This window comes from Danio rerio, chromosome 10, assembly GCF_049306965.1.
Source record: "Danio rerio strain Tuebingen ecotype United States chromosome 10, GRCz12tu, whole genome shotgun sequence".
Lineage (NCBI taxonomy): Eukaryota > Metazoa > Chordata > Actinopteri > Cypriniformes > Danionidae > Danio > Danio rerio.
Genome location: NC_133185.1, coordinates 40,291,885 through 40,314,000, shown reverse-complemented (window position 1 = coordinate 40,314,000; position 22,116 = coordinate 40,291,885). Strand labels below are relative to the sequence as shown.

The following is a 22,116-nucleotide window of genomic DNA, read 5'->3' as shown; positions in this document are numbered from 1 at the left end:
ACCATATGTTTCCATTTGGCGATTGAGAACTGATGAGGATTCCATGGGCCCCTTAACTACGAGACTCTGAACTTCACCGACTGCCCAGGAAATAGGTACCACTCCATAAAACGAGCAGGAATTTTGGTGGGTGTCCATCTGCTTGTTAAGATGGCGTGTGAAAAATACTGTTTCTTGGTCCAAACCTCTACTCATTTGAATTGAAAAATTCAAATCACCAATTTTAGAATCAATGTTAAAGGTCCTGTGAAGTGCTTTGAAATGTGCATTTTTATTCAATGTTGTATGTAATATCAACTGAAAAACAAAGAGAGGGCGGGACATAATAAGCTCCTCCCCTTTAAAAAAAAAAAAAGAAGCCAAGACTGTTTTGTTTTTATCTCAGCTCTGCCAGTGAGAGTCGTTCATCTCAAGAGCATCAAATAAAAAACAAATGAAAAGCGTTGTAAAGGGGGGCGGGGCATGTCAGATACTACAGAGCATTTGATTGGTCAAGATTTGATGACAAACTGAAGTAAGCTGCGGTCACATTAGAGTTTGAGCATGCGAAATTCTATCATGTGGCGCTGCGAAAAGGGGCGGGATTAAACTAGCTTATTAGACATTTTTAAAAGCGAGCGATTGCTCCATGTTTTAAATTTCTGTCCAGAGATGTCATGTTTTGATCCTCAATTGTTCTCACGCAGTCAAGTGATGCGATTTTGCAGGTCAGAGTTCACCAAGCTTGAACTTTGCAGCGCAGCAACCTGCGAAACTTGACGCATGACCCCGCGTTTCCAGTCTGACGCATTTGCGTGCGTATGAATTGAAGTCTATGGGAGGAAAAGCCCAGTGTGACCGCAGCTGTATGAGGTGATGTGAAATAAAACGTTGACACATTTAGGTGGAAGTGACAAACTGCAAGCTTTACATGTTTATATCGATTTTATATCAACTAAACGCACATTCTGTCATTGTTTTGTAGCACATTAGCTTATAAATATCATTGAGGACTAAAAAAAAAACATTATTTTAATTTCAATGGACCTTTAATAATATCCCCAGTAGTGTAAATAAACAAATTACCAATAAGCAAATTACTGTAATTGAGTCGTTTTTCACAGAATTGCATTTTACTCAGTAGATTTCAAAAAATGTGAACATTTATTTTAGTACATTTTTAGTTCAGTATTGGTTTTTACAGCACTATTTTCCTTTAACCTTTAGTCACTTCTTTATATTTTCCTGTTTCTTATCAATTTGCTAAGTAGAATATTAAGTCCTGTGATTCTATTATATGAGATTATATGAGATTATGCATCAGTAGGGCTGTGTGATTAATCAAAACCGTTATCGCAATTTGAAACATTACAATTAGCTAATTGCAAGAGGCTGCGATATGAAATAAACAGTGTGATTCAAAAAGAATACCACAACTTTTAAAATCTGTATTTAATCAAAGAAACATGATAACAATAGTTGCTCCTAGCAACCAAATGAGGGACCAAATGAAACTTAAAGAAGCTTTCTTAAATCGACAACAGAAAGACCTAGCCAATTAAGTAAGCACATTTTCGTTCCACCCGATCAGAATTGCGCAACCGAACTACGCTTAAAGCCCACAAAAAAACAAACAAACAGGAACGTGCGAACAAGTAGGATGATGGCGTCTTCCGCTTCAGAAGCATTAATAGATGAATTCATATCAAAGAAAAACAGCATGTCGGTGATATGGGAAAATTTTGCTTTCAAAGTCACAAGGTGCGTCCCAAATCACATACTTGTGCGCTATTCTAGGCCATTTTGTAGTATAAATTGTGTAAGTAGTGCGTTCACACTGAAAACTTTAAAAATAAGAAGTGCACTTGATTAACCCGGATGATGCACTCATTCAGCCGCTATAATGAAGTGTGTAATGATGGACACTTCACGCACTCAACAGTCACAGATTTGCTCACGTAGTAAAAGGGTGGAGCTATTGTGCGCACATGTTGGATTACTTTATTTTGGATTGTGAAAGTAAAATTCTTCTACGAGAGTGATTATAGCGCCACCCGATGGTAAATGCAGTTTTACTCAAGGCAGGTATTATTTGGTACTTTGGTCATTTATTTCACTAATTTGGCGACCGTCAAAAGTCAGCAGGGAAACGGTTGGAATTTCCTCTCAGTAAAAAACAGTATTCCATTTGGGATGACACTACATGCATACTCTACTGTTGAGTGTGTAAGTGCATAAGTACATAGTGCATAAGTGCATAGTGCGCCATTTGGAACACAGCTTCTAACACCGAACAAAAACAGGTAATTTGTAAAAGCTGAACGAGGAAATACAACCACCAGCATTTAAAAAAGCACCATAGACAGCTCTATCAGGAGTGTCCTGCTAAAAATCAAGTAAAAGTTTCGCTAGTGACACCTAATCTAGTTGCAAGCAACAGCAAAGTACAATTTTAGAGTTGTTTGCAGCTGTTACACCATATGAAAAAAACACAAAGGCACCAGGAGATAATTAATGCCATAACTCACTAATGTTTGCTCTAGAGAAAAATGAGTGTTCAATTTCTAAATATTTATAAACAAATTTGAATACAAATTGGAGTTAGTTAATATGTTTTCAGTTCATTTTACTAACACTCACTGCATACAGATTATTGAGCTTAAGCGTGGCTACAAAATTAAATCGCAAATCAAATCGAAATCAAAATATCTGTTAAAGTTTTTTTTTTTATATTTTCCCCAAATTGCAAAGCCCTATGCATCAGACAGACTAATCTCAAAATATGGATGCTTCAGAAATATAGCTAACATGTACAGTGTGGAAGCATTGAAAAGATTCCAAACAGACAAAAAATCCTTACATGCAACAACATCTGACAGACTGTCTGAATACATGACAATAATGAAGATGAAGAAAGCCTACTGTATGATGACTGAAATCTCCAAATGGCCTTAAACAATAACTAAATGCACTACAGAATATTACGTTTTCAAACACATGAAGAACAAGAAAACAGCACTGATGTCAGCTTTATTTTTAAATTAGATTAAGGGTATAAGGTGGAATCATTTTCACAGTGCAATACTTACGATTCTCTACTCCCAAGTACTTTCTGAAGGACTACTTTTTACTCTTACTTTCAGTATTATTATTATTGGCAAGTAATGGTACTTTTACTTCAGTTTTTTTTTTCAATTCTCTTTTTTTACCACTGCATATCCCACATTAAAGTGAATCATTTACAAAAATCAAAGTTTAAACAGTCTCTAAACCTTACTGTATTCCAGAAACCACTCTCTCAATGATTTATAAAAGATTAAATCCTATCTGACCATCTAAGATGCATGGACAGACAATATGATCATGATTTTCAAAAATAATACAGCATATTATGAGCATATATTATCATTTGTTGTATGACATCTGATGTGATTTGGACCAAGAAACGGTGACACCTGGCGTCAGACTGAAAATAGACGAATGGTTTATCTGATACATTCTCTTTAGTTTGGTTAGAGACAATACTAGCTTCCTATGGGCTTTTCTGAGGTTATACTCACAGCAAAATTAACCCCCTCCAGATCGTCATCTGTCCCTTGCAACCAATCATAGAACTCCTGAGCGTTGTCTGTAGGGTCTCCCTCTCCATAGGTTGCCATGCAGAACACAGCCATCGATTTAGGAATCTCTTTCAGTCGGGACAACTCAGACTGTGAATGGGATTGAAGATATTAATTTACAAGTCAAAAGAGTAAAAAAGAGTAAAAAAGCACAGAACAATTCTTATCTTAAGTGATTTTTAATGTACCCCATATTTACCATTTTAAAGATTCCTAATTTTGTTTTGATGGTTTATAATGAATAGTTTAAACATTCATGCAGGTTTAATAATCCTTTAAATTACTTGCAATATCCTTTGCAGCATCATTTTTTTCTGCACAAGGTCTGAAATGGTTCATTTCAGCATCTGGTCTCTCAAAACCCCACATTTCGACAACCTATTCTGCTCTGATTATTCTATTCTGACTGTGATTCGTCAGATCATAGCCCAGGCTATTCTGATTGGTCAGATCATGCAATAATCTGTTCTGATTGGTCAGATGGCCCATTCTGTTCTGATTGGTCTACAGTTTACAGTGTTTGTCAGGGAAAAAAGCTCATTTGTAGTGATTTGAATAGTTTCAATGGTGTGATTGTCAATGTGCCCCATTTAAACAATTTTAAAGTTTCCTAATTTTGTTTTGGTGGTAAATAAAGTTTCAAACATCCACCATGTCTAAAAATCATGTTAATTTCTCAAATTATGCTTTGCAGCATCTCACAAGGTCTGAAATGGTTAATTTCAGGATCTGGTCTCTTAAAACCCCACATCTAACAAACTATGACAGTGTTTATCAGAAAAAAAACCCACTTTATAGCTGTTGACCATGTTCTTAAACAGCGCTGATTTGGCATTGTGTTCACGTGCTCAACAGAAATGACAGTGATTGGCCATGAAGGTCATCAGTTCATTAAATTGACCACTGTTTACGGAGTGTAACCACAGATACAGGGACACTGAAGTGTTTTAAAGCCATGAAGATCAGTTGATTAATCAGCGGATCGCTCATATGTCTGCTTATAAACAGAGCAGCTGATCTCCACGGCTTTAAAACGCTCCAGTATCTGTGGCTACATTCAGTAAACATCGGTGAGTTCGGTGAACTGATGACCTTCTCGGCCAATCGCAGTCATTTCTGTTGAGCACGTAAACACAATGGCAAATCAGCAGTGTTTAAGAATGCGCTCAACATCGCTCAAATGGGAAATGGACATTTTTAAAATTTCAGTACAGATTGGTTTCAAATTCCACTAACGTGACAACAGTAATAAGACCAGTAAAATGATGTAATTTTTAAAGTGTCCCATATACAGAATTTTTAAGTTTCCTAATTTTGTTTTGGTGGTTTCCAATAAACGGTTTACACAATGCAGCATCAATCTTTTCTCATAAGGTATAAAAGATTTATTTCAGGATCTGGTTTCTAAAAACATCACCTTTTTGACAACCTACGCTGCTCTGATTGGTCTATTCTGATTGTGATTGGCCAGATCATGGCCCAGGCTGCTCTGATTGGTCGGATCATGTCATTATCTGTTCTGGTTGGTCAGATGACCCATTATGTTCTGATTAGTCTGCCATTTACAGTATTTGTCCGAAAAGTGAAAAAAACAGAAAGAACAGTAACAATAATTGAAGATCAATATAGGTGTTGGTTACATACAGAGAGGGAAGACCATAGATTATTAGCCATGGGCGATATTATGAGGGGGAAAAAGAAAAAATTTGACTTATCGTAATAACAATAAAACTATTAAATAATTTATTAGTACAGAAATACAAGTGCAACAGTTTGCGTGTTTGAGCAAGTTTTCGAATACCTTTTACTGACAAACTTTACCTCTAAATTCACCTGATAACACTAGTCGAGTGTTTAAAGTAACTATATTTGTGTTAGTTTTTGAAAATAATTTTAGGTTCGCCCATCCCTTAACAGCATTATGCAAACTTTATCCAAACATACGTAGGTTTGTGCAGACAATTAAGCCAGAATTACCAATGACTTATTTCAGGCAGAGAAAATATCTCCATTTATCAAACATTCACACTGAAAAAACAACTATATTACACATTAAATGAAAGATAATGTCTGAAAATGCACAACGAGGCATCAAACAGGCAGCAATAATGGCTACAGTACCATGTCATACTCCTCTGGGTCAGCTGCCATCCCTTTCATGCCATAGCGATGGGCATCTTTTGAAAGTCGGTTAGCAAATTCTTCACCAGTCCCTGTTTGGGATCCGTAAAACACCACAACGCTTCGATTCTAGAATAGAAGATGCAGAAAACAGTTAAACAGTTCAACAATATAAATATTAAAAAAATATTTGGATTTGAACAAAATTTATTTATTAACAAAATAGTTGCGGAAATCAGTGTTCATTTCGTTGGCGTATAATTTTCATCATATTATTCATCATTGACATTTTCCTCAACGAATAAAGATGTTATGAAAATGTTTAGAGATAGACTATTGTTAAAAGATGCGAGTTCTCCAGCAGTATATAATTAGAATATAATGAGACAACAACTTTTAAAGATATGTATAATTAATTTCCTGATTCAGATTTCAGTCAACTAAATCTAGAATATATTTAGAAGTATCTTACGAAATTAGGTTGACTTAAACTACAATGAATTCAGAAGACAAAAATGTCACAAAAAAAATATTTTTTTTAATTAAAAGATTAAATCAATATCAACATTGGTGGAGATCTCACCGTTTTCTTCATTTTCTCAATAAAGCTGGTCTCACGTATTGGTGCTGTTCTATAAAAAGAGAAAAAAATAAGAAGAGGGAGAGAAAGAGAGAACACATATGTGAAAAGGCTGAAAAGCATGCCAGACCAACTCTTTTGGTAATGAATAGGGGATTGAGCCATTCATTTCTTGGCCTTTTCCACACAGGAGAACTTCCTGAAGTTCACACCCCTCCGAGAGCAGCGCAGCATTAGAGCACGTCTGCTTTCAGTCATTGTTCAACTAATGAAAACCACAAACTTTCATGCTAACTCAGCAATGAAGAACAGAAGGTGGCCTCAAAGTGTAAAAAAGGATGTAAGTTTGATCTGGACTTTTTATTTTTACAGCTAAAGCATATTATATTAATCAAATGAGACTTTTATTATGACATGGATTTCCATATAATGCAGCACTACTGTTTTTAACATTTTTAACAATAAAAAGAAATGTTTTTTAACATCAAATCAGCATTTCAGTTTGATTTCTGAAGGATTGTGTGACACTGTAGAGTTATTTTCAGATTTACCACCTCAAAAATTGCACGTCTTGGACGTCTTGCACTTTATTGCACCGGGTGTATTATATGGCCCGAAGAGTGAAAGCACTTCCACAAAACCATAAACACCATCTGATATATCCATTACAATACCAAAATATTATTTCTTAAAGTCAACCAATTAATTTTGCAGACAAATAATCATCCCATTATTCATCAACCATATTTTTCACTGATGAAAACAGGAAAAAAATAGATAAAAATAAAAAGATAAAAAGTTTTAAATTTCAAAAACTGTGACAAAAGTGTAGTGACATTTTCATCAATGAATAAAGACAAAATGAAAATGTTTAGGGGGAAACAAATTGTTTAAAGGTCAAAAAGATGTTAAAAGCTAGTTCTCTAGGAGTATATAATGAGCTTATTACATTTTTTTGTCAACAAAATCTACCCTGTAAACCATATCTGTCAATTCAGTTTCCGTAATTTGTGATTTACTAATGTTTTCTGTTTATTTACGGTTGTGAATTGCATTATGGGACATTGATCTCTGCTCTGTCAACTTTTGATGTTGAAAATTCAACTCTACAGTTTAACAAAGTGACTTTTATTGATCTTTTAACAGTTTGAAAATTATATAATGAATAAGAAATAATATATAGAGAAATAAATAGTAAAATAACAGAAAATGTACTGGCAGTTTATTATAAGAGTTTTGTAGCGTAATTTACAACATCAAAACAGACAACATATCACTATAAACTATTAAAAATGTCAATAAAAGTTTTTCAAACTTTTCAAGGTTAAAAATTGTTGGAAGAACAATCAAGATCCCATAATGCAATTTAAAAGCATAAATAAATGCAGTAAAACTGAAAACATGAATCTCAAAATACAGAAAACGGCTAATTTATAGATATTTTTACAGTGTAAACAACATTTATTGGAGTAAAATCTTATGAAATTTACTCAACTAAAACTACAATGAATTCAGAAAATAAAAATATCACTAAACCAACAATTCAACCAATTCATAACTAAAAGCACTACCACGAAATCTTAAACACACTTAAAATTTCCATTACAACACCAAAACACTGCTTTTAACAGCAAACATTTAATTTATCAAGATTTTTTCACTGACAGAAACTTGAAAAGACTACATAAAAATCTGTTTTAGATTTGAAAAACTGACAAAAATGTAGTGACATTTTCATCAACGAATAAAGACAAAACAAAACATTTAGGGAGAAAGACACATTTAAAAGGTTAAAAATGTTTTGTTCTCCAGGAGTATACAATGACCTTATTAAAATGTTTGAGATTTGCATGATTAATGTTATGATTTAGGTTTTAATCAACTAAAACTACACTGTAAAAATGTTCATTAACAGTTTCCTTATTTTTTTTATTCATAACTGTTTTCCATTTATTAACGGTTGTGAATTGCATTATAGGAGCTCTGCTCTGTCGACTCTGATGTTGAAGTTTTAACTTTAACAAAGTGACATTTATTAACATTTTAATGGTTTGGTTGGTGCCAGTGGTGTAATGGTTAGTGCGTCAAGCCGTCAACACACACATTCCGGTGCTCATGGCGACCAGAGTTCGATTCCACCTCGCAGTCCTTTGCTGATCCTTACCCTCTCTACTCTCAATGCTTTTCTGTCAATTATCTTTTCTTTCCTATCCAAAAAAAGGCGAAAACCCCCAAATAATTATATAATAAAAAAAAAACATTTTAATAGTTTGAAATAATAAAAAGTATAAGAAGTAATAAATATCAGAATAAGTCTTTTTGAAGTGTAATACAACACCAATCCAGACAATATATCACTATAAACTATTAAAAATCTTCATAAAAGTCACAATGTTTTTTTTTTACTTTTCAAGGTTAAGGCATTGAAAGAAAGATCAAGGTCCCATAGTGTAATTCAAAAGTATAAATAAATAAAAAATAAAAATATAGAATCAGAAAATACAGAAAACTGCTAATTTACAGACTTTAGTGCATGTGTATTTATTTGTATTTTACATGTATATTATCTTTACTTGAATAAAACTACAATTAATTCAGAAAACAAAAATATCATTAAAACAACAATTCAAGCAATCCCTAACAGCGAAAGCACTTCCATAAAATCCTAAACACACTTGAAATTTCCATTACAATGCCAAAAACACTACTTTTATTGGCAACCATTTAATTTCGCTGACAAATAATTGAACCGATTACTAAAATATACTAAATAGTATATTTAGTTGCCTAAATCTTTCAAAACTCACTCAACTAAAACTAGACTGAAGCTATAAAGAATTCAGAAGACTAAAATATCTCTAAAACAACATTTCAACCAATCCCTATAAGAGCGAAAGCACTTCCACAAAATCATACCACTACATAAGACCAAAATCCCTTCCACTAAATCATCAACACACTTAAAATTTCCATTACAACACCAAAAACACTTCTTTTTAAAGTAAACCCTTTTATTTTGCTGACAAATCGTTTATCCTATTATTCATCAACAACATCTGTCAACTAAATAATATATTTACTCAACTAAAACTAAACTATAAAGAATTCAGAAGACTAAAATATCCCTAAAACAACATTGCAAGCAATCCTTAAAACCGAAAGCACTTCTACAAAATTATAAACAGCATCTGATAAATCCATTACAACACTGAAAAGCCTTTCTTTTTAAAAAGTCAACCATCCATCTGTCCCAAACTAACCTCTCTGCGGCGTCCAGTCTGTCCTGAGGCAAAGAGAACATGCATCCCATGACTGGGGAAAAGAGCCTGCGCTTTAGAGTTCGGCATGCAGATCTCTTTTGGTTCGTCTCTTGCTCAACATGAAGGACTTTCTCAGACTGCTCGAGAGCTAAAGTTGATTAGGAGGCTCTGTTGAAAACACACAGCTCTTGAGCGCAAGGAAAGAAGAGGCGTGAGGCTCATTCTCTCTCGCTCTCCCCCTCCATCTGGCCAGAGCACAGCGTTCGCAAGGCAACATGAATATACAACATTTCCCATGGATCTCTGCAAGCGAGGAACCCCCACCCCATTTCAGACTCGCACACAAGCTACCACTGCGTACACAGGGAGCTCATTTCCCTCCCTTTCCAAGCCTAATAAAACAGAAATGAGCACCAAAAATCAGAAGCCAATCTAAATATCTGGATCAATTTGTAACAAAAATGATTTTGTGTGTGCTTCACTGTGAATGTCGAGTAATTGATTAAAGCAATTAAGGAAGAAAGACTGGAGGAGTTGTTTAGGATTTTGGCAAGACGACTGGATCTGGCTGAACAAAAGTAATGTGAAGCAGGAAGCGGAGAGAATTGGAAGTGTTCCTGCGCTTCCTGATACTATAGTTCTTTACTTGCACATCCTTTCCTCCTGCGTTGTTTTCCTCTTGTTTATTAATCAATGTTATTCCTGTTTTCGCACAACAATGAATTATTGCCGATAAGTGACTGTAAGGTCAAAGATGAGAAGTAAACTAAACTTTTACATTAGAAACCATGTTTTTCCATACAGCCTGTTTCTGTCACATTAAAGAAAAAAGAAATTGCAATTTTTCATGTCACGTCTGTGTATCATACTACAGTGCAATATTTAAGGTAATATAATTAAATATATTAATAATTCATGTAAAGAAAAATAAGAATTTGCAGACAGAAACTTAAAATACTGCCTTTTTCTTGCAATTCCTTCATTTTCTTTTCAGCTTAGTCCCTTTATTAATCAGGGTTCGCCAAAGCGGAATGAACCGCCAACTTATCCAGAACGTTTTACAAAGCGGATGCCCTTCCAGCTGTAACCAATCACTGGGAAACACCAACACAATCCCTTTCACACACATACACTACACTGTAAAACCCAAAATGTTAAGGTAACTCAAAGCATTTGAGGAAACCGATTGCAACAAACCATTTAAGTTTAAAAACTAATCCTAATGAGTACTGTGAACCTAATACATTTGAGTAAATGAAGCAATTTGAGCACAGTAAAACCCAATAAGCTAAGGCAACTCAAATCGTTTGAAGGAAACCGATTGCTACAAACCACTTGAGTTGGTAATTTACAGGGCTGCATTTACACTGCAGATATTGATGGTCAATTCCGATTTTGTGACTGTATTCAATTTTTTTGATGACCTGCTTCTCTTTTAAAAGTGACTCGTATCCGGTCGTCTACACAGCACGCAGCAAAGGCGCAATGACCAGGAAAAAAAGTGTGGGCACTCACTAACAGCTGATAATTAAAGAGTGCTCTTTTTTCTATTCCTGTATGTAATCTGTTCGCAGCCAGGTTTTCTTTCTTCAGGATTCTTTGATGAATAGAAATTTACTTGAAATGGAGTTTAATGTAAATGTCTTTGTCAATTTTGATTTAAAAGGCACCTATTTTACCATTTTACAAGATGTAAGGTAAGCCTTTATTGTCTCCAGAATGCACGTCCATGTCTGCTTCTTATCATGCATTAAGCCTGATTTATACTTCTGCGTCAGGTGACCGGCGTAACCCACGGCGCATGCAACGCGCGTGGCTGTGCATTTATACTTCTGTGCACTGTCTCTGTTGGTCTGCATTAACACTTCCGAAACGCTAATGGGCAGTGAGGTGTAAATGTTCCTCTGTGTCGAGTTTCTTTGCTGTTGTTTTGCTTTTCCTAAACACTTCTGGGATGTACAAGTGGCTCAAACTTGCTCATTTTGAGGCAGGAACCGGCGGACGTGCAACAACTTTAACTATGAGGTAAACATAAAACAAAACTTTCCATCCGGAGCTCCTTCACGGGACTCCACACTTGTAAACAATCGCTCGCGCCATTCGCGCAGCTCTCGGTCCCGCCCAGACTCGTCAACGCTACCAAGCCGACCAATCACAGAGCTTACGCTAAGCGTCATTGCGACGTGTAGTTACAATTTTTGAGAGGTGCACGTCAGTGACGGCGACGGCCACGGCGAAGGGCTATGCGTCAGCGCCGTAGCATACGCCGGCGTTTGACGCAGAAGTATAAATCAGCCTTTACATTAGATAAACAGCAGTCAGTGAACTTGGATGAAGCTGAAATAAGGTCACTAGTCAACATTTTATTCAAGCCTTTTTGAAATGTTGAGTCACACTTTCAGTACACACACACACACACACACACACACACACACACACACACACACACACAAACACTTACTGACACCATTCAGCTGTGGTGATTATAGTGGGTAAGAATTACAGAGATCTAACTGTCTTTATTGCAAACATGTTCTGTTTTAAACTAATAAAATTAATCACTAAGGTACAGCTGATCACAGAGAGCTGTAATACATGTTTTAATTTCAGTTTCTTTGCAAAAATGTTCTGTGGACATGTGTATACATGTTATTATAGAAACATGGTGCCTGTCAATCTATTCGATGGGTGGGGAAAACCGCATTCCTATGTCCCGTTGCGGTGGGCCTCAAAATTACTGGGATTTGGGTCCTATTTTAAAATCAGGAGATTTTAAAAAAAGAGACTTTTTGTCCTAATATCACTTCAATATGCCATCTAAGCTGAGTGATCAGGGGAGAAGGGCCTTAGTCAGGAAGGTGATCAATAACCAAATGGTCACTCTGTCTGAACTCCAGTGTTCTTCTGTGGAGAGAGGGGAACCTTACAAAAGGACAACCATCTGTGCAGCAATCCACCAATCAGGCCTGTATGGTAGAGTGGTCAAAGGAAAGCCACTCCTCGCCTGAAATTTGCCAAAAGGCATCTGAAGGACTCTCAGACCATAAGAAACAAAATTCTCTGGTCTGATGAGACTAAAATTGAACTCTTCGGAGCAAATGCCAGGCGTTACGTTTGGAGAAAACCAGGCACCGCTCATCACCAGGCTAATACCATCCCTACAATGAAGCACGGTGGTGGCAGCGTCATGCTGTGGGGATGTTTTTCAGCAGCAGGAACTAGAGGACTAGTCAGGATAGAGGGAAAGATGAATGCAGCAATGTACAGAGACATCCTGAATGAAAACCTGCTTCAGAGTGCTCTTGACCTCAGACTGGGGCGATAGTTCATCTTCCAACAGGACAATGACCCAAAGCACTCCGCCAAAATATCAATGGAGTGGCTTCACAACAACTCTGTGAATGTCCTTGAGTGGCCCGGCCAGAGCCCAAACCTAAATCCTATTGAACAACTTTGGAGATATCTGAAAATACCTGTACACCGTCGCTTCCCATCCAACCTGATACAGTTTGAGAGGTACTGCAAAGAGGAATGGGCTGAAATTCCCAAAGACTGGTGTGCTAAGCTTGTGGCATCATATTCAAAAAGACTAGAGGCTGTAATTGCTGCCAAAGGTGCATCAACAAAGTATTGATCAAAGGCTGTGAATACTGTTCTATGGATACTTTCCTTATCTCCTTATTTTGTTCAAATGCTTTCTGACGAATGAAGCATGAATATTTTGCATGCAGTATGTCTGTGAGCGTTACAAGCTATGAGAAAGAGAACGAGCTGTGACGCATCAAATCAGAGCTTATTAATATTTACAACTGTTCGAAATATGGTCAAAACAGAGCCTTACATTCTATAGGGTTATTCCTCTGCTTATAAATGAGCATATAAATCTGTTTCTGGACCATTTTAGTAAGCCACAAACGATGTAGATAGCAGAGAACACTTGAACATATTGAATCAACTAACTCTATGGCACCATTAAAAAGTTTTAATAATACAGAACGTTTGAACACAACCATCCCTTGATACATTCCTAGCAGGATTTCATAAAACCATTCAAGAACAAAAACATCCTGTGACTCCATCTAAACAAACACTGCACACTTTCAACTTTCCAATAAACATCATCTACGTTTATTAGTTAATTCTCAGATATATTACCAACCGAGGCGTTGACGCGTCTCTTCTAGACTATGAAAACATCAGGACATTCACTTTTGACAAATTTATGGAAATGAGTAAACAACGCAAAAGCTGTCGGCATTAACAACAACACTAAAGCACTGTGTGCATGAACTGCGTCTGGGTTGCTGCAGACCATAACGCTGAGACAGAATGTAACGCACTCACATTCTCTCGATCCCATGATGTCAACACTTTGCAATGCTGGAACCAATGACCAACCGAACCACAAAGTGCTTTAGGAACGAGCCATAGTGCGGATACAATGCTTTGTTCAAACAAGGCCAAAGGTCTTTGGGGAGAAGAAATATAATTGGTCTGTCCAACTAAAATATTAGCGTAAATCTGAAGCTCAAAACAGACACAGAGTGAAACTAATAGGTCAATTTTATACTGTCACATACAGTTGAAGACAGAATTTTTAGCCCCCATTTATTTTTTCCCTAAATTCTGTTCATTTTTTTGCCAACACCTTTCTAATCATAATAGTTTTAATAATTCCTCTCTAATAAATCATTTACTCTATCTTTGCCTTGATGACAGTAAATAATATTTGACTAGATATTTTTTCAGCTTAAAGTGACATTTAAAGGCTTAACTAAAAAAAGTAAAGTTTGTTAACAACTTTTATGGTGGCTTGAGAAGGCCTAGTCTGAAAGTTTGAAGAATTTAAGTAGTTTTTAAAAAGTTTCAAATGAGTTGGCAGAAATAGGTAGATAAATAGGTTGCTAAGGTTTTGTTAGGGTTTGCTGTGTGGTTGCTAAGGTGTTGCTAGGCGGTTGCTAGGGTGTTAACTGGTTGTTAGGTGGTTGCTAAGATGTTACTAGGTGATTGCTATGGTGTTCTGAGTGGTTGCTAAGGTGTTGCTAGGTGGTTGTTAGGGTGTTCTGAATGGTTGCTAAGGTGTTGCTATGCGGTTGCTAAGTTGTTCTGAATGGTTGCTAAGGTGTTCCTAGGTGGTTGCTAAGGTATTGCTAGGGTGTTCTGAGTGGTTGCTAAGGTGTTGCTAAGTGGTTGCTAAGGTGTTGCTAGGGTTTTCTGGGTGGTTGCTAAGGTGTTGCTAGGTGGTTACTAGGGTGTTCTGAGTGGTTGCTAAGATGTTGCTAGGTGGTTGCTAGGGTGTTCAGACTGGTTGCTAGGCGATTGCTAAGGTGTTGTTAGGTGATTGCTATGGTGTTCTGAGTGGTTGCTAGGTGGTTTCTAAGGTGTAACTAGGGTGTTTGGAGTGGTTGCTAGGCGGTTGGTAAGGTGTAGCTAGGTGGTCGCTAATTGTTATAGGTGCTTGCTAAGGTGTTGCAAGGTGATTGCTATGGTGTTCTGAGTGGTTGCTAGGTGGTTTCTAAGGTGTAACTAGTGTGTTTGTAGTGGCTGCTAGGCGGTTACTAAGGTGTAGCTAGGTGGTTGTCAAGTTGTTATAGGTGCTTGCTAAGGTGTTACTAGGTGGTTGCTAGGGTGTTCTGAGGGGTTGGTAGACGGTTGCTAAGGTGTTGCTAGGCGGTTGTTAGGATGTTCTGAATATTGCTAAGTTGTTGCTAGGTGGTAGCTAGGGTGTTCTGAGTGGTTGCGAAGGCGTTGCTAGGTGGCTAATAAGGTGTTGCTAGGATGCTGTTAGGGTGTTCTAGGGGGATGCTAAGGCGTTGCTAGGCAGTTGCTAGGGCGTTCTGAGTGGTTGATAAGGTGTTGCTAAGGCGTTGCTATGGTATTCTATATGGTTGCTAAATTATTGCTAGGTGGTAGCTAGGGTGTTCTGAGTGGTTGCTAAGGTGTTGCTAGGCCGCTGCTAGGGTGTTGTAGGGGGTTGCTAAGGAGGTGTTAGGCAGTTGATATGGTGTTCTGAGTGGTTGCTAAGGTGTTGCTAGGTGGTTGATGAGGTGTTGCTAAGGCGTTGATATGGTATTCTATGTGGTTACAAAGGTGTTCCTAGGTGGTTGCTCAGGTGTTCTGAGTGGTTGCTAGGTGGTTGCTAAAGTGTTGCTAGGCAATTGCTAAGGTGTCCTGAATGATTGCTAGGCAGTTGCTAATAAATTTGCATGTTTCTAGCATAAATTAACATGTTGCTAGCATAAATATTTGGTATGAATTAGCATGTTGCTAGGATGATTAGTATGTCATTAGTATGGATTGGTTTGTTGTTGGTATGTCCAATGTAAAGTCAATGGCAGTTTTTTTTACAACGAAAGTCTATGGGACAGTTGCTAGGGTGCCGTAAGTGGTTGCTAGGGTGTGGCTAGTAAGTTGAAAGGTCATCAATGATTGGCAGATTGGTAGTCTGAGATAATGAGCCCAACATTAGGTCTGTATGACAGTCTGCCGCAAAGTTATGAGCTCAAAATGTTTGGTCCAATGTTAAGTCAATGGGACTTTTCAGAATTTTCCGGGACAGTTTTCGATAAACCTTAAGTCAGATCAATTGGAAAAAATATTGCAACCTGAATCAGACCAGTTTGGAGGTTTGGAGTAAGTTTGGTGGTTGTAGTATAAACAGTCTAGGAGGGGATGCAGGAATTAGTCTCAAAAAGAAGAAGAAGACGGAAGAATAATAACTTTATGTAGTATTACAGTATGTTGGCTTTCTCAAGCCACCAAAACTAGGTAAATAATAAAATAAAAACATTTGTTGTATCAATTAAATTTACACTCTACAGTGTTAGAAACAGATATTTAGTGTTTTTGTTTCTCAAAATGTGGCCCTGATCAACGTTTTAGCCATACAGAAAAATGTGAGTGGGTGTAACGTTCGGCCCTTGAGGAGAAAAGAAGGGGGAGGAGGTTAAAAACACACACTACTTACACTAAAGTGAAAGGCTTCATCTCCGGAATAGGCTCTACTTTTTTTCGGAAGAAGAACCAGTAGATAAGCAATCCTGCAATTAGGGAGAAGAGAAAGATGTCCAGAGAGCTGAGGAGAGGATCCGGAGTCTGATCCTGATCGGAGACCGGCTGTGGCTCAGTGTCCTCCATATTCACAGTATCCACAAAACAGATTTATCTGCAAGAGTAGATTTAGATTAATTTTATGTTACGTGGTATTAGTTAACAAACAATTCACTTGAGTTTAAAAATTATCCACAGACTTTAAAATATTGACATATCTATTCACACAAACTGTCTACAGTTCAATGTAACAATGGTTTATATACAAAAAATTATGTTCTTCAAAAACATTTAAAAAAAATAACATTTAATATGATCACTTTCTTTAAATATTTAATAATACTGATCATTTTAATTAATACAGTTCAATAAGTATGTTGTATTATATAAATGTGTATTACACTTTTCTATTTTAATGATCCAGGAGCAAAGTGTAAAGCACATGGCGCAAAAGCAATAATGGCAAGTACTAATCCACTTTTGCTATTTAAGGATAGAAAAATTCGCTCTGCGCCCCGGCACAAGGTCTAACAGGGTTGAGCTTATTCTCTTATGCCGAGTTCAGACTGCATGATTTTCAAAGTAGTCGTGTCACAGATGTTTTCACACTGCATGACTATCTGGGCTAGCTTTTCGTCGCTGCTTTGTTTACACTGCAAGATGGATCGGTGACAGGGGGTTTCACACTGCATGACTTTACTATAGGAAGAATCGCCGACAACGTCGTCCAAACTACATCTCTCAGCCAAAAACACGTATTATATCTTTTGTTATTAACTACATAATGAGAAAGAAGCCTTTAATGGGGTAGAACATGTACATATTTGCTCACCTTGGTTTAAAGGGAATTAGCCATTTCTCCTCAACGTTGATAATAAACTAATTTCTTTCTGTATTAAACGTCAAACAGACACGATTGCTCCTGAGTCCTGTCAAACCTCCACTGGTTTTTCCTCCATTTCGTGGGTCCAAATAAACCGAAAAAGAGCGCTTTTAACTTCTCCCCCAGCCTCCCGCTGGCCTGCAGCAGGTATACACACACACACACACGCAAGTGAAAGCTGCTCTCTCATTGGCTGTTGGCGATCGCTGATGTTATTTTCAGTCCAAACTCATTTCACACGGCATGATTTGAATCGCCGACAACTCCAGATATTTAGCACGCCAAATATCTCGCAGGCATCGGCGACTCATCGGCGATTCTCTCAGATCGCGTCGTTGATAGTTCATACTGTGTGATTGTCACTCACGTGCACGAGCACCGATTTGCCTGTGATTTCAGGCATTTGTCAGCGATTTCTCAAAACCTGTCGGCGAGCCGAAATCGGGGCTAAAATCACGCAGTCTGAACTAGGCATTACTGATTTATGTTTTTGTTTTGACAATAAAGTGCATTAAACCAATCAGTCTCATCTCACATTCCCTTTAAGAGTCAGTTGTGTCGCGCCATGACGCATTTGCTATTTACATCGCAGACTTTGTAAGTGGAAAAACTGAAAGCTTCACTTGCGAGTTTAACAGAGCATCCGCAGCGCGAGGATGAAGAACGACTTTACCTTTACCCTTTACTTTACTCCTTTACTTTTATGGATAAGGAAACGGTGTTGTACTCCCTCCACTGAAGACATCCATCAGCCTACATAGAGCTGCACGATTAATCGAAAAAAAGATCACGATCTCAATTCGACCTCCTTGACGATCTTAATCCAGCATTTCTACGATTCTGCCAATTATATTTTCAAGGCCAGGAGAGAAGCAAAGGCGGCCGCACAAGTTTTCACGTTGTTTTACATCTGTTGCTCAGCAACATGGACACCTCCAAATGGTGTTTAAAGAGTCACATACTGTATTTATAAAGTATGATTCACCCCAAAATGTCATTTCTGTCTTCATGAAATGATGTATTCGCAGACGCGAAATCACACGTGACGTGAACTGACCATCAGCTGTTACTACAGAGAGGGCGGGCATGCGCTTGCTTTGGAGAACAAAACCTGCATAGGCTGTGAATAACAGGTAATACTTGTATAGCTTGTTGCACAGAGTGATCGTTTGGGAGCCGCGCGAGAAGTATGAACAGCACTTAGCAGTAAAACTGAAACCGAAAGCGTGCACATGGCATTTTAGAGTAATGATTACGACAAACATTTATTTTGTTTTTCTTTCATAGCAAACACAGATTGTTGTGCATGAGAATAAATGTTTACTGTGTCAGTTTGACTACTCTTGCTTATGTGATGTTGACTATATAGAAAGTGTGAATCTGATAATAACAAATGTCTGATTTTACCAGTAGGAAAAAATGGTCTAATAATGTTGTCAATGACAGATTGCAAGCACATGTCTCAAACAATAATTCAAATTAAGTCTATTCAAAATTGAGCATTTTAACCAACAGTAGACCTACCTATAATATTATTATTGTTTTACCATATGTTTGAGAAATAAAAATAAGACTACTTATTAACCTTTACTTTCCATCTACAGAATCATGAGAAAATCGTGATCTTTATTTTAAGCAAATGAATCGCGATTCTCATTTTAGCCAGAATCGTGCAGCTCTAGGCCTACATATTTAATTTTGTTTGTTTAGAGCAAAGATTTGTTTCAAAACTGTTTCTAAATTCAGTTCTAATTTCCAGCAAACAAATAAGTGAACAATAATAATGAAGTGTGGTAAAGAAAAATATATAATTATTAAATAGTTATATCAAAAAACACATTCTTATGCCCCATATGGTGATGCGTACCTCCCCAAAACACATCAGATGGACAAATCTAAACTTGATTAGAATTTATAATAATTACACTTTATTAAAACAAATATAAATATGCATAAAATGAAAAGTATTAATAAAAATAAGATTGTACATCTGCAAATTGTCATGAATAAACAGAAAAAGACCCCCGAGGTGAAGCATGGAGGCAGTGTTTTTTATATTTATGTGGTAAATAATAATCTTTGTAACATTTTAATTTTTTTTTTTTCATTTGTTAAGATATTTGTGTGTTGCTGTTCATCCTGTGTGTATTAAGCAATGTGTAAGTGTTTGAACTTGCATAGGAGCATATCTAACACACTCTGTGCTGGACTTTAGAGCAGTTTTAGCTGGTCAATTGTGCAGTATTTTTTACTTCCACAAAACAGCAACGCACCAACAATGCACCTTAACACACCTCCTTTCTAGACCGGCACACCCATGAGTCCATAAAGTGCCGCAAATGGATTTGCTATTTAAACAATGTAGTGCAAAACAGGAAAATTAGGGTTGCGCTGGTCTGAAAATAGCAACAAATCACACCAAACACATCTTGCACCTCATTGCGCTGGGTGTATGATAGGGCCCTTAATGATGATGGAATTACATTTTGCTGATATTTTGATGGCATTCACAAAAGTTATATGAAACATTAGACACTTTACTGTGAATTCAATATGCCCACAAATTATTTTTTAAACAATTTTTACATTCAGCAAGATACCTACATATATATTACATATATCAACATTCATTCTAATTAGCTTTGTCCCTTTAATAATCCGGGGTCGTGAAATGAACCGCCAACTTATCCAGCATATGCTTTACACAGCGGATGCCCTTGCCGCTGCAACCCATCACTGGGAAACACCCATACAAACTTGTTCACATACATACACTATGGACAATTTAGCTTACTCAATTCACCTATAGAACATGCCTTTGGACTTGTCGGAGAAACCAGTGCCCCAGGAAAAAACCCACGCAAACACGGGGAGAACATGCAAACTCCACACAGAAATGCCAACTGACCCTGCCGAGGCTCAAACCAGTGACCTTTGCTCAGCTACCACGCTGCCCCAACACATATATTACATATCTTCAAAAAAAGTCAAAACTGGTCGTGGTTATCTTTTTTCAAAAAATGACAATTGTTAAAAATTACAAATGTTTACATTTACCGTGATTCAAAATCAGGAGTCTTGAAAAATAGTTTGTTTTAACTCTCCTGATGTTAAAACATTGGTATTGTCTTGTCTAAAGTTAATATAAGCATGTCTGAAACAATGGCATCTTTTTCATATTTTGTGCAAAACATATGCACTAAATGACAACTTTTTCTTTTTAAATTAGGAGGAAATGTAAACTGTAGTTCACAGAATAAAGCAAATATCACGTTTAACTCATAACACTATCATCATTTGTAGCATTTTTAAAGTAAATTGTGACACAAATTGTAAATTGTTACTGAAGAAAAGATGCGAGAACTCTCAAGTTTTGATTATTATTAAATGCTTAAAGAACAACGTTTATAATACAATACAAAATGTGTCAGGGGTGTACAGAACAAAACATATAAGACAATGTGTAAGTATGCACACTAACCGAGAAGGGCCTTGTGAGATTACAAAATCTTAAAGGTTTCAAGTAAAAAAGCGGTTTTGGTGGCTTTTTTATGAGTGATTTGCTTTATGTTGTATGTAGTGTTTTAATTCAATTAGTATAGCAGAATAAAATGGTTTTTGGTTATTGAATTTGCATCTGTGAATATGGTACTTTGCAAATATTATCAAAAGATTGATACAATAAGCTTCTTTCTCTATTTTTTTCTGTAGTTTAAAAACCCAAAAATAATATGTTTGTATTCTAAATGAAAATTTGGCAATAATTTGTCATTTATGAAATTGATCATCTCGGACCATATTTTCTTCGAGAACTGGCAATTCACATAAATTCTCAGGTAGCCTCTTTTCCCATAGCTGACATGACATACTGTACGTATGAAGCAACAGTGTAACGTTACTTATTGTCATGTTGTGCCCTCTTTTGAAGACTCACTGTAATTACATAATGAAGAACAGTACAAAACGTCCTTTCCATTGAATGACTGTGATTAATTCCTAGTATTTTCTTCCACTAACGTTAATCACAAACTTTCAACGCAGCTATGACGCGTTAACTTACAAAACAACTTACAAAACCATCGTCAAATGCTAAAAAGCACAAATACTACAATACTAACGAGTGTATTGGTGATTTATCATGGTATTACAGCTTTGTTATTTGAATACTTTAAATTACCATCTAATATGAATATGGAAATCATTTAGTATCACGTAGAAAAGTTACGTTACGCATTGCCTACCATCTGATCTGACTCAATGCTATTACAGGCATAATACTTTTTGTACAGGAGAGATATATTGTAACGTATAAAAGCCAAATGTTCGCTTTTTGTTTACGGCTATAATGGGGGATTGACAATACACGACTAGTCAGCGTTATCATTGTAATTTATTGACAATACAACGCAAAAAAACACAAAATACACACATACCTCCGGTTAGCTGCCTGGAGAGCGGAGCACAGCGCAAGCTTACGTCATATTGTGTTGCCAGACGCATATCCAAAAATCCCTCGCTGATGTTATCAAACTACTAACAGTTTGACTCAACAGCTCAAACTAATTTCTTTGTTGAAGTATTTGATATGCGTTAAAATATTTAAATAAAATGAAACGACACGTT

At 36.7% G+C, this 22,116-nt stretch overlaps 1 protein-coding gene across 2 annotated transcripts in view; it reads right to left on the bottom strand.

Annotated features, from left to right (window-relative positions):
* pora (P450 (cytochrome) oxidoreductase a) overlaps positions 1–21,967 on the bottom strand; it is a 37,142-nt gene extending 15,175 nt beyond the window's left edge. Inside the window, 5 exon segments of one of the 2 annotated variants that reach the window (NM_001034982.1) lie at positions 3,540–3,689; positions 5,721–5,849; positions 6,304–6,352; positions 16,528–16,725; positions 21,927–21,967. In NM_001034982.1, the coding sequence (NP_001030154.1) occupies positions 3,540–3,689; positions 5,721–5,849; positions 6,304–6,352; positions 16,528–16,697 (498 nt within the window). In that variant the 5' untranslated portion in view covers positions 16,698–16,725; positions 21,927–21,967. 2 annotated transcript variants of the gene reach the window in all.
* Between the last annotated feature and the right edge of the window lie 149 nt (positions 21,968–22,116).